The following is a 14,097-nucleotide window of genomic DNA, read 5'->3' as shown; positions in this document are numbered from 1 at the left end:
AAGAAAGGGACATGAAAATGAACAGAAGAAAGTGAGCTTCAAGGCGATGTACACTAACATAGATGGGATTACAAATAAAACAAGTGAACTCGGAGAATGGGCACTAGAAGAAAACCCAGACATAATAGCACTCACAGAAACAAAGCTAACGAAAACTATAACAAACGCAGTGTTTCCACAGGGCTACTATGTAGTGAGGAAAGAGAGAGAAGGGAGAGGAGGAGGTGGTGTAGCTTTGCTACTAAGAGAAGGTTGGAGTTTTGAAGAGATGGTAATTCAGAACTGTGAAGGTTTCAGTGACTACATATCAGTCACCATAGCAACTGGAGGACAGAAAATTATAGTAGTAGTCATATATAACCCCCCACCGAATGACAGAAGACCCAGACAGGAATATGATAAACAACTTGGCCACCATCAATATAATAGAGAGAGCAGCTTCTGTGGCTAGCAGGAACGGATCCAGACTACTAATCATGGGAAACTTCAACCATGGGAAGATAGATTGGGGGAACAGACCCACATGGAGGCCCAGACACATTGAGAGCTAAGCTGCTGGATGTGGCAACAAGAAACTTTCTAAGTCAACACGTCAAGGAACCGACATGAATGAGAGGAGGGGATGAACCAGCCTTGCTTGATCTGATATTTACCCTCAATGAGTCGGATATAAGGGAAGTTAAGTTAGAAGCCTCCTTGGGAATGAGTGATCATAGTGTATTGAGCTTTGAGTACCTGGTTGAGCTAGGAATTATCATCCCCAAAAAAGAACTGGGAAACAAAGGACTGGTGTACCGAAAGAGAAACTATGAGGAGATGAATAAATTCCTATGGGATATACATTGGGACACAGAACTCTGAACCAGGTCCGTACAAGACGATGGACTATGTCACCCAAAAATGTCAGGAGGCTGTAAGCAGGTTTGTCCCAGCCCAACAGGAAAAAACAGAAGCAAAGGAAGAATCCGTGGTTTAATAGGGAATGTATGAAAGCAAAGGAGCTGAACAAAAGGGCATGGAGGAACTTCCATAATAACAGAACACCAGACAGTAGAGAGAGATACCAGAGAACCAGGAACGAGTATGTTAGTGTGAGAAGAGAAGCTGAGAAAAAGTATGAAAATGATATAGCTAATAAAGCCAAGACCGAACCAAAGCTACTACACAGTCACATCAGGAGGAAGACAACAGTGAAGGAACAGGTGATGAAACTTAGGGTGGGCGAGGACAGCTAGGTACACAGAGAATGACAAAGAGGTGTGTGAAGAACTCAACAAAAGGTTCCAGGAGGTCTTTACAATAGAACAGGGAGAAGTCACGGCGCTAGGAGAGGTGGCAGCAAACCAGGTGACCTTGGAAAGGTTCGAAATTACAAGAGATGAGGTCAAGAAGCACCTATTGGAGCTGGATGTGAGAAAAGCTGTTGGGCCGGACGGAATCTCACCATGGGTATTGAAAGAGTGTGCAGGGGCACTTTACTTGCCACTCTCCATAGTGTATAGTAGGTCACTGGAAACGGGAGATCTACCAGAAATATGGAAGACTGCTAATGTAGTACCAATATACAAAAAGGGTGACAGACAAGAGGCACTGAACTACAGGCCAGTGTCCTTAACTTGTATACCATGCAAGGTGATGGAGAAGATTGTGAGAAAAAACCTAGTAACACATCTGGAGAGAAGAGACTTCGTGACAACCCATCAACATGGGTTCAGGGAGGGTAAATCTTGCCTTACAGGCTTGATAGAATTCTACGATCAGGTGACAAAGATTAAGCAAGAAAGAGAAGGATGGGCGGACTGCATTTTTTTGGACTGTCGGAAAGCCTTTGACAGTACTCCATAAAAGGTTGATGCATAAGCTAGAGAAACAGGCAGGAGTAACTGGTAGGGCGCTCCAGTGGATAAGGGAGTACCTAAGCAATAGGAAGCAGAGTTACAGTGAGGGGTACGTGAGACCTCAGAATGGCGTGAAGTCACCAGTGGAGTCCCACAGGGCTCTGTACTTGGACCTATCCTGTTTCAGATATACGTAAATGATCTCCCAGAGGGTATAGACTCATTCCTCTCAATGTTTGCTGACGACGCCAAAATTATGAGAAGGATTAAGACAGAGGAGGACAGCTTGAGGCTTCAAGAAGACCTGGACAAGCTGCAGGAATGGTCGAACAAATGGCTGTTAGAGTTTAATCCAAGCAAATGTAATGTAATGAAGATAGGGGTAGGAAGCAGGAGACCAGATACAAGGTATCATTTGGGAGATGAACTACTTCAAGAGTCAGAGGGAGAGAAAGACCTGGGGGTTGATTTCACGCCAGACCTGTCCCCTGAAGCTCATATCAAGAGGATAACATCAGCAGCATATGCCAGGTTGGCTAACATAAGAACGGCCTTTAGAAACTTGTGTAAGGAATCTTTCAGAACATTATATACCACATATGTCAGACCAATCCTGGAGTATGCGGCTCCAGCATGGAGTCCATATCTAGTCAAGTATAAGACTAAACTGGAAAAGGTTCAAAGGTTTGCCACCAGACTAGTACCCGAGCTGAGAGGTATGAGCTACGAGGAGAGACTACGGGAATTAAACCTCACTTCGTTGGAAGACAGAAGAGTTAGGGGGGACATGATCACCACATTCAAGTTTCTCAAGGGAATCGACAGGGTTGATAAAGACAGGCTATTTAACACAAGGGGCACACGCACTAGGGGACACAGGTGGAAACTGAGTGCCCAAATGAGCCACAGAGATATTAGAAAGGACCTTTTTAGTGTCAGAGTGGTTGACAAATGGAATGCATTAGGAAGTAATGTGGTGGAGGCTGACTCCATACACAGTTTCAAGTGTAGATATGATAGGGCCCAATAGGCTCAGGAACCTGTACACCTGTTGATTGACGGTTGAGAGGCGGGACCAAAGAGCCAGAACTCAACCCCCGCAAACACAACTAAGCGAGTACAATTTTAGATTTAGGGAAAGACCTGGATAAATAATAGTTCGGTAACAATTGTTGACTCGTGGAATCAATTTCAGTGAAACATAATAGAAGTAGGATCCCTTGATTGTTTCAAGCGTAGGTTAGACATATATATATGAATGAGATTTGGTGGATATATAGGAGCTGCCTCGTATGGGCCAATAGACCTTCTGCAGTTACCTTCATTCTTATGTTCTTATGATATACCTTGATTCTTGAGGTTATCTTGAGATGATTTCGGGTCTTTAGTGTCCCCGCGGCCCGGTTCTCGACCAGGCCTCCACCCCTAGGAAGCAGCCCGTGACAGCTGACTAACACCCAGGTACCTATTTTACTGCTAGGTAACAGGGGCATAGGGTGAAAGAAACTATGCCCATTGTTTCTCGCCGGCGCCCGGGATCGAACCTAAGACCACAGGATCACAAATCCAGTGTGCTGTCCGCTGGGCCGACCGACTCCCCTCTCTGACCGTAAGATATAAGATATATCTTTTGGTCAGAGAGGGTCGACTAGGCACCGTCTCCAGCCCTCATGTGCTCTCAAAAGTATCAGAGTACCTGGTTGTAAATCATTAGTGGGTTGTGTTTTAGCGACCAAGTTGAGTACAAGGCTTCAGGTGGGCTGTGGCAGGAGGAACTCCCAGCTGGCAGACAAGAGTTACGCTCCTTTATCCTCAGTTAAGAAAACAAAAATATTCTTACCTGACAAGACAGTTCCGCTCCAGCCTTCTTTCAAACCAAAATTCTCAATATTATCTTATGAGAATGCCTGGAAATCATTTCATATGCGTGTTATAAGTCTGTTTACAATCACTAGTCACGATAGTACGATACACGCGTCGAAAGTCATAAAACAAAAATAGTTATGTCAGAAAGTTGAAGAGCAACTACAGCGAAGGTCTCCACCCCGCCGCGTCCAGCAGGTAACTAACGGTGTGAATGACTGAATGATCCGGTCGGCCCGGTCGTCTCCCTCGCTGACTGCCGTCCCTTGTTTTAGTGTTTACAATTCTACATAATTCTACATAATAATCAGAGTAACAGAAGAACGCACATACACACACACGCACAATTCGTTCTTAATTATTCTTGATCTTGCACATTCCTCACCACATTTGGAAATACAATATATTTATATTAATCCTCAAAGCTGGACCGCTCAACCGTGACGTCAGAGGCCATGTGCGCTTCGTGTTTTTGTAGAGTCAATACCCTAAGCCTATATGATACCGTCGATGTTTACATGAATTTATTTGAAGGGCCACTATCTATTGGCCTCGAAGCCGGCGGCTTGCCAAAGGACCTGATGATTTATTTTGTCGAGTTGGATTTTGAAATTAAAGGCGTTTTGGGATTTACGGCTTTGACAGGTAGGCTGTTCCATGGGTTTATAAACTGAATATGCCTCTCCTGTTTTTTGTCCTGCATTGTTATACATTGTGGGACATTGTATAACCTTACCTACATTGCTATAGAGTGCAATATATAAGTGTTACACTTTATGGGAAGAGAAAAGTTAATATACAATTTCCATTTGTCCTGTGATTTTAAGACGTGTTAGTATATTACTATTCTATATCATATTATAACTTGCAGTTACTAATATAATACAAAGTATTATACTTTGATTTGAATTGATGCCCCTATGAACTAGTGGTATATTGTTAATTGATGCCCCTATGAACTAGTGGTATATTGTTAATTGATGTACAATGTTGATTTTTGTTGTCCCGCGTTCAAATTCTCTTTAGTTGCTCTACTTGGTGACAAGATTAGAATAGGTTTACCCTTGTGTTCCCCTTTCATAAAACCTTTACTTACACAATAATTATCCAGTATTTTTTATTTGTTTTTATAATTTTTGTTATAACTTTAAGTCATTGAATTTATTCAGCACATTTCTGATCATTTAATCTTTAGATATCATTTACTATGATGGTTCGTAATGTTCATTCTTTCATAATTTTCAGTTCTTTATTTCAATTCTCACATTATAGAAATGCACTATTGTTTAATCCACATCCCCCCCCCTCTCCCAACCACTTGGGGTGGACGGTAGAGGGATGGTCTGGCTTCATGCAGGTCGGCGTTCAATCCCCGTTGTTGTTGTTTTAGATTCAGCTAATCGGAACAAAAGTTCCAAAAGAGCACAGGCTATGGTGAGCCCGTTGTGGATTTACCTGGCACGGGGGCGGGGCTGTAACTGTGTATATGTGGTTCAATCCCCCGACCGTCCAAGTGGTTGGGCACTAATCCTCCCCCTCCCCCCCCCCCGTCCCATCCCAAATCCATATTCTGATCCCTTCCCAGTGCTATATAGTCGTAATGGCTTGGCGCTTTCCCCCCCCCCTGATAATTCCCTCCCTCTCTCCCTTCCCCCTACACATTAAGCAATGGCTTATTACACACATAGCAACACTCATTTCTTATCTAATGTAGGACTTCACATCCTTCTTCAGAAAAAAGGATGCTGCAGTTCTCTCCAGCCACACGTCAAACGAGAATGGTGAGCCATCCAGTGGAAATCCCACAGATCATGAGCACCGAGATAATTATGTCCGTCAAGGATATATTTTGAGATAATTTCGGGGCTTAGCGTCCCCGCGGCCCGGTCCTCGACCAGGCCTCCTTTTTGTTTCACATCCCCAGGAAACAGCCCGTAGCAGCTGTCTAACTCCCAGGTACCTATTTATTGCTAGGTGAATAGGTACATCAGATTGAAAGAAACTCTGCCCATTTGTTTCCTCCTCCGCCAGGGATCGAACCCGGAACCTTAGGACTACGAATCCAGAGTGCTGTCAGGCCCCCTGGGGACATCTGATGCACATCCTGCAGGACACCATTCAATTGGTAGCCGCACTTCAGAGATAGGATCTCCTCAGCCCCAACGAAGACCCATGTCTCCTAATGAACAAATCCGTGACGAGGGTTCGAACCTACGTCCGAGAGCATCCCAGACGCTGCCTTAATCGACTGAGATACCTATGTCTCCTAAGCTCACCTTTGCTTGCTTGCTAGTTTGGCCCAATAGTAGCTGCCAGCCTACAAGAAAACCCTTAAAGCCTTATAGGAATGAACAGAGTCACTGTATAAAGACAGTTGATGTTGGAAGTGAACAAATCCACAAGGGCCGTGACGAAGATTTGAACCTACATCCGAGAGCATCCCAGACGCTGCCTTAATCGACTGAGCTACGACATGGTGAAAAAAAAAAAAAAAAAAGAGTTGAAACCAGAAGTTCTACTGAACTTGGTGAATCCTCGTCACGGCCCTTGTGGATTTGTTCATTTGATGCATCACGCTATTGTGATTTCTGTGTGGGATGTTGGAAGTGTTTAGCTCATTATCCTCTTATGACTGCACGAAGGGAAGAAGTTTCCTTGTGGCACTTTTGCCATCTAAGCATATTTTCCTTCCCAAGGAAGGGAAACATTAGGAGAAAACGCTAACAATTACGACTATATAGCATTGGAAGGAGTCAGGATAAGGATTTGGGATGGGACGGAAGGAAGGAATGGTGCCAAACCACTTTAAAGGTCGGAGACTGAACGGCGACCTGCATAAAGTGAGACCATCGCTCTACCGTCCAGCCTAAGCATAGGGAATATTCAACTATTTTATTGTTTTAAAATGTTTTATAGACTCCTTGGGAAGGAGTCGCTAAACCATTTTTCAATCATAAAGTACTTCTAAATCCTAATTAACTGATGTTGATGTAATCATTTTTAAATTAGGGTAAGTTGTCCTCTTACGAGCCCCCAAAGTGTTTTTCAGGAGGGACAATAGGTCTTAACAAATCAATGTTTCAGTTGTATTAAAATGTATCATCCGTACTCTGCTGTCTTGAAAAATTCCAGAAAATTACTGCATATATATTTTTTTTTGTCTTTTTTGGAGCACAATGTGGACATAGCTTATTAGGGGACCATTCAGAGATCATCTCGCTTAACTATCATAGTTAGATAACTCTAGATCTAACTCTAGCTAACTCAAGATCATAATTGCTCTGCTTGTGAGAATTTTCCCTATGCTTTGTAAATTACCTGCCAGAAAAGCATGACGTTATATTTGTTTTCTTTATACAGTAACAGACTAACAATGTTTGCACATTTCCATATTATATTTTTATTACCTTGACAAATTAATGAGGAATGTCGAGAAATATATAAGGAATGTTAAAATGTTAATAAAAATGTATATATTCAGCAGTCATGCAAATTCTATTATCAAATCACATTTAATTTTGCATCCATACTCTAGCAAATTCATTTGCAAAAATTTTGACACCAAAATTATACATTTAGTAATAAGTCAAAATCTAATTGAGAAAACATCAAGAGACTATAATTATTTTAGGTGTCACTGAGCAGGACCCCGAGATGCCTGGACCATTTAGTCAGGAATGAGTTGAAGGATTGGAACATTAGTGTGTAAATAATCAATAATTGTATACTATCTTTTAAATAATGCTGGGACTGCCTATGATTGGTATAGAAACCTAAAGAAACTTACCTCACCTTGTGATTGCATAAACAGTGCATTCACAAGTTCTATACACGAATATTTTTTGGAGGGCTTAAACAATTTAGACACAAACATATGTTCTCTTCATTACAAAGCTGATAACTTGTTAGAGGATGCAGCCATTCTACAGAGGGTACCTCTGACAGTGCCCTATAAAATTTGTTCAACTATCTATGCCCAATACCACAATTTTCTAGTTGTCTGGGGAGGAGGGACGGAGTCGAGATGATAAAATATTTTGCCCCCCCTTCCCCTGGTCAATGGTTCTGATATTCATTTCTCCTGTACTATTACAAACTACTTTTTTTCTCATGTGGCTAGAGCTGTCGACACAGCAAATATTGGTATAATCACAACAGTTTCAAGTAATATAAATTATTAGTTTACTTTTAGGTTTTATAAGGCTAGCCCGTACTCCATAATTTTCTTGGATACACAGACATTTAAGTCAGTATAACTCCAAGAGACATCTTGTCTCGGGAAAGAGAATGGCCCTCCAGCTAGGCTGCAATAAACCTCTCATTTATGTTACTGTGTACAGAAACACTTGGCAGGACTGATGCAGGTCAAGATTTTAGTTTCACCCATTACCTTAGGCCAGAGAGCAGATTCGGAAGTCACCATCAACTGCCATTTGGATCACTGAAGCATTCAAGCCTCCCCCCCCCCCACTTGCCAAGGCAAGGCACCAGCTATGATGGGAGGCCAGGAAATAAGAGATCAACTGGGGTACTTAATAGTTCAGAATCAATCAAGGTTATAAAACATACTTTAATCGAAAAGATGTTTATTCAAGTCAGGGGAAAAAACTAAGTATCATTCATAATACATACTCGTGTGGAAGACTCGTGAAGATACACTTACTTTTTGCATTTCCGAACACTTTGGTACACTCCTAGGCAACCAAAATATATATATGCTCAAAATAAAGGATATTGGAATGTTTGGGACAGCTATGTTAAGCTCTTATTATGTAATGAAAATAAAAGTTTTGTCTTTTAAGTTCATCACAAGAGAAGAAAAATTCGGTTGTGTATGCTGCATATGAACAAATTCTGCTTAACTAGGAACACTCATCATGAAAGATCACATTAAGAGATAATACACCAATGATGCTCACTATTCAACCAATTTATTAATAACAAAGAAAACAAAATTACAGGTAACTTTCAACAGAGATGAATCAAAATATCATTAATGATATGGAAAGGATGTTAAAATTAACCACCATATTACCATACACTAATTACATAACGAGTCGGAATAAACATCAACGAGGTATGAAATCTTTCAGGTAGCATGTGATGCAGTGTTCTAGGCATTACTGGCCGTACCTTATTAATGAACGCTTGCAAAGGATTGCCTGACTTGCTGCACTTCTCTCTCCAAGTATCTCAAATACAAGATGGAATAAAAATTTTACCTGTAACTTACTGGCAAATTGTGGTAAAATTAATTGGTCTAAAGTCTTTCTCTTACTTAAATAATTTTATAATTGGATTGTCTGACTGAATTTATCTGAGTGCCAAATACCGTTTCAATAGAAGGTGAAGGGATGATGACGTTTCAGTCTGTCCTGGACCATTCTCAAGTCGATTGCGAGAATGGCTTGGACACATAATCGACTTGAGAATGGTCCAGGACAGACCGAAACGCCGTCGTCCCTTCACCTTCTAGTGTGTGGTCTGGTCATCATACTTCAGCCACGTTATTGTGACTCATCGCCTGCACAGTTTCAATAGCTTACTGAAAAAACAATGCTACTGAAACCACTTACTGTATATTTAACTGTATATTAACGGGAAAAACAATATTCCTAAACTTTCTCTAGATTTCTCAACTTTGTAATACTGTCCATGATACTGTCCCACTGCTCAGTGGCCATACTATCCAAGAGTAACATTAATGTTGAATTAACATTACTCTTGGATATGGTGCCCGCTATGTTAATGTTTGTTCATTCAGGAAGACGTGCTTTAAAATTTGTACGTATATACTTGGTATTTGGCCAAATATACCTGTAGATACAAGGTATACTCATTATGCAAACTATCTATTTGCTAATAATATTTAACAAAAGCCATAACCACTTTTTCTATAAAAAATGCAACATTTAAAATGCTTTGGCTGGTAAATCAAAAGCCAATCTGAGAATTTATACAGATTAACCAAAGTGTATTTTTTAATCTCCGAGAGCTACCTTAGAAGCCACTTTCATATACAGCACAAGACACTTCCTCCATCTTAAAGATATGCAATGAAATAAATTGTAAAGCATTAGGAACACTGAAAGTTAATATTATTCAAATTAAGAAGGATATTTTGAAGAGGTAAATCTTTATGTATATATATATATATCTGCAACCAGTTGAAAATTTACATCTGCTGCCCACAGGAAAATGATGATGTACAATGATGAATTCAGTGACAGTTTTCAGAGACATCTTAGGCAAGTGATACTCTCTGATGTCTTATCTCGGCAACAAAGACGACTCAAGATATGGGAGATTATTTACAATTTATACCGTTATCATTACTAGTTTATAAATGGGAAATATGGTGAAATTGGGCTTATGTAGAATGTACCAATTGCCAAATTTGCCTCCGAAAAAAAGAGACCTAAAGAAGAAAATGATCTATGTGCAAAGCGACTAGGAGCCTTATCAATTATGCTTCTATCATAATATTTAAATGCAATGACAGAAAACAAATGATGATGACTGGAAAGATTTGTGACAGATAATCAAGAGGAACACTGGTCAAATTCTGTACTAAGAGTCCTAGCACAAAGGACAGAGATGGGATAAAATACAAAACGAAAATAAGAAAATAGATGCAATGGACACCACATAACGAAAATACAGCTTACCTGATCTTAAATGTTATAATATCCACGTATGGTTAAAAAGAGCACATAATACTTTCAATAATTTAGAGCAATACATAAAAAGATGCTCAAAAGTGTCATAATTCACCAAAAAAATGTAACCGAGTATGCGTAATACAAACATTCAAGTCTGATATTGTAACACTAAACACTCAGAAATGCTCAGAAATGTGGTAATTACTGTGGCTTTTGAGCAAGTGGTGTGAAATTTGTTACAGGGCAAGAGTCAATTGCTTCAGATATATAATAGTCAAACCACTAGGTAGAATTGTTGGCCAAACATTTTTGAGAGTTCTTTTAAAAGATTTGACATTTATAAGGCATTGGAAATGTTTGGGCAAGATGATATATATATGTGGCTGCCCCTTCATAGATGGAGGAGATGGGGGGATGGATGGGACCCAGAAAAAACAAGGTATCAATAAACATGTAAATGGACTTTTACCTCCCCAGATTATTAAACATTTTAAAGTTCTTGCTAACACAATACTTTATGTTTTGTTTTGGAAGGCATCAAAGTAACTTACTTTATATTACAGAAATGCAAAATGTCATACATCTTACCAAAAGGCTGTAGAATATACAAATATTGAAGTTTCCATGTACACAAATAACAAGGCACCTGTAATGTCAACCATTCCACATCAAATAATATCTACTGGTGGTCTGACATCTAGTTTTGACATAGTGGTATGACAGCTAACCTGCAGTATTATCTTAGCCTTGGAAGCCTCTTTTTAATAATAAATAATTGTTCAAGCTGCATTGAAACAAAAACCAAGTTGCATTATCCCAAAGAATTTATAAAACATCAACCATGCCAAATAAACCCAAATTATTTATTAGTTTTTACAATGAGTTAACTTTAAATAACAGCTGCCATATTCCATAGTCATTACAGATGTACATAACGTTTAATTCTATTAATAACGCTAGCAATTAATATTTCAAGTAACGATAAGATAGCTTACTCAAATGTACACTTAAGTATGACTCGCATTGTCATTCATAGACATGCTCACAGGGAAAGGTGGGATGTACCAAGTTCTCTCCCAATATGTTAGTGGCTGGCCATCTCCACAAGTCACTTCAACATATATACATCAGCACTGCTCACAACACTTGCTTAAGACATCTGCATGTTAAACTGGTTATATTAGAATTACAGCCAGCCCCATTTACTTGCAGTGAATTAATGAGTATAGAGAATGAGGGTCGCCTCGCATAAAAATGGAATAACCCTAAAAATAGATTAAAGTTAAAAAAAAAAATAAAAAAAATAAGCATAGTTTGAGTTAAGGCTCTTATCATTCTTATTCACAACTCAAATGTACATAATATATATACCGGTATATATATGTATTTATATATAAATATAAAAGTACAACTTCAGCAGACAGCACTGTTCCATTCTTTCATATGTTTTAGCAATGAAAGCTGCCAAGAGCCCTACACACACACTGAAACGTGTAAGGACAATATGTTCTCCACCGCCCTTCCTTTGGATGTTACGTAAATACTCTTTATTCCAGGTAATAGGCAATATCAAATTAGAAAAAAACTTTATCCATTTAATTCAAAACTTAACAAACAAAATTTCTTGGTAATACAAAAATATTGCTGATTTATATTACTGGCAATCTTACATAGCTGACACCCCCAGACTTCAATATATGAAGGATTTTCAGCACCAATATTCACAAAAAATTATTTTTCATTACGAGGAACCTGGTATCGAACTGCAGACTACATAATTTGTGCACTAATTACTTTAAGTATACAAGTTTTGTACTCATTGTAGTTAATTTAATATTCACATTTTTGCCAGAAAAACAAACATACAAATAAGTTTAATAAGACATTCAGTATGAATGTTTTATTATTATGAATATTAATATTATCATGAGTGAGTTGTTACTACAGTACTTGAAAATGTTTGTCAGTCACATTGTTTTAAAAATATACATTCACTCAAACTGACAATTTGTTTGGTATAGCACTGGTATTGTACTAATGGTACATTTGGCATTACATTATCTATTAACACAGCACTAAGATAACCTTATGGCTGGCATCCTTGAGTTTCACCAGTTTATGCAGGATACACCAAGTGAGTAAGTAGGCAGTTTTATACCCAAGTCCTTTATCCAGGTCTCCATTGTGCCCTTATTCCACTGAGAAAGTCAGGAGTGCAGTCCTCAGTGTGCCTGGGGAAAAAAGTACTGAAATGAGCATACATAGCACCACAAGTCCACCATCAATAACAGCAACAAGGCCAGAAGCCAGGCTGCTCCATGTGTGGTAGTTAGAATATTTGTCTATCATAAGTTATCAGGGGGAAATTATATTCTCCAGAACATCAAGCTTCAGTTGCCATTACATCAACTTCAAGCATGGATGCTTAAACATTAACCTCCCACGATGAATCATACGTGTTTGAGGGGGCGTCTGCGGGAAGTGGGAGTGGCCATGGGCTGAGCAAAGCCCCCAGTGGGAGGGGTCCCTGAGAGAGACAAATCCTGAAAGAGAAGAGAAGCAATGTTAGTACATGCATGCCAGATGCTGCGTGTTAGCAATGCCGATGCCAAGTTACAGTACCAGGCGTTTATTGGTTACATGCAATAGTTTATTGATGACCAGACCACACACTAAAAGGTGAAAAGACGACGACCTTTCGGTCCGTCCTGGACCATTCTCAAGTCGATTGCTTGCTTAAAACCGACTTGAGAATGGTCCAGGACGGATCGAAACATCGTCGTCCCTTCACCTTCTAGTGTGTGGTCTGGTCAACATGCTTTAGCCACGTTATTGTGACTCATCACCTGCATGCAATAGTTTACTTTTAAAGCAATTTGAATTTGAATTAGTGGGGGGTTAGGTAGTATAACAAGAAAACAGTAGCAAGCCAGTTTTTCACTGAAAATTCATAACTGCTAAGTTTATTTACACAGTAAATCAACTCATACTACAAAGTTGCATTCTAACTTCCCCTGTGAAATTTTAGACGATTCTCAATGTTGAGAACTCTTGGAAAAACTAGTTCGGTTAGACTCTCCAGAGGCCAAGAGAGAAGCGTTTTAAGCAAGCAATTTAAATTTCATCCACAAACAGTACATGTTTATATATTAATATCACTTAATATTTATTATAAATAAAATAATAAATATATTTATTTTATCTACTATATACAGTACTGTAATTTTAACTTCATTTTCCCTTTTGGAATGCCTCATTCCTAACCCCTTGGGCTGTGCCCGTTTATACGAGACAACGCCCTGAAGTGCGAGGACAAAAAAAATTCTATTTTTTTCCTTCTAATATTGTTAAAATGCATTCCCAGATCATGGAAAAAAATCTCTACTTGACCTTGCACTGACCTCAAACTGTGCATTGTTTTCTAGGTTTCATTCTAGGAACCCATAATTATTTTTGTTTAAATTCATTCTTTTTATATTTGCACCTTTTAAATTCATTCTTTTTATAGCGGGGTGAATAAATGTTGACTCATATTCTGAAAATATAATTTTAAGTTAACTATTTGTAAACAGAATTTTCCATATTCACAAATATCATCCTTGCCCATGAAGGTTCTCAAAATTTTGCATGGCGTCACTGCTTCCAACCATAGGTGTCAGTAAATGGATGGTGATACAAACACCTGAAACATGTGTGCCAATGCAAATGATGAGCAATGCAGAGGTTCATCGACT

At 39.2% G+C, this 14,097-nt stretch overlaps 2 protein-coding genes across 7 annotated transcripts in view; both read right to left on the bottom strand.

Moving 5' to 3' along the window:
- Positions 1-3,931, bottom strand: part of LOC123759683 (uncharacterized) — a 65,114-nt gene extending 61,183 nt beyond the window's left edge. Inside the window, exon 1 of the mRNA XM_069318300.1 lies at positions 3,679-3,931. The gene's annotated coding sequence lies outside the window, so the exon portion shown is untranslated. The remainder of the gene's footprint in view (positions 1-3,678) is intronic.
- A 4,339-nt stretch (positions 3,932-8,270) lies between these two features.
- Positions 8,271-14,097, bottom strand: part of LOC123759682 (protein ECT2) — a 48,829-nt gene continuing 43,002 nt past the window's right edge. For 3 of the 6 annotated variants that reach the window (XM_069318276.1, XM_045744900.2, XM_045744901.2), the window contains 2 exons: positions 12,820-12,906; positions 8,271-12,594 (listed from right to left, as the gene is read on the bottom strand). In XM_069318276.1, the coding sequence (XP_069174377.1) occupies positions 12,586-12,594; positions 12,820-12,906 (96 nt within the window). In that variant the 3' untranslated portion in view covers positions 8,271-12,585. Of the gene's footprint in view, positions 12,595-12,767; positions 12,907-14,097 lie in introns of all 6 variants that reach the window. The other 3 variants (XM_069318260.1, XM_069318257.1, XM_069318286.1) reach the window with 3 other exon arrangements.

This window comes from Procambarus clarkii, chromosome 8 (assembly GCF_040958095.1).
Source record: "Procambarus clarkii isolate CNS0578487 chromosome 8, FALCON_Pclarkii_2.0, whole genome shotgun sequence".
NCBI classification, from domain to species: domain Eukaryota; kingdom Metazoa; phylum Arthropoda; class Malacostraca; order Decapoda; family Cambaridae; genus Procambarus; species Procambarus clarkii.
This window is presented reverse-complemented; position numbering and strand designations above follow the sequence as displayed.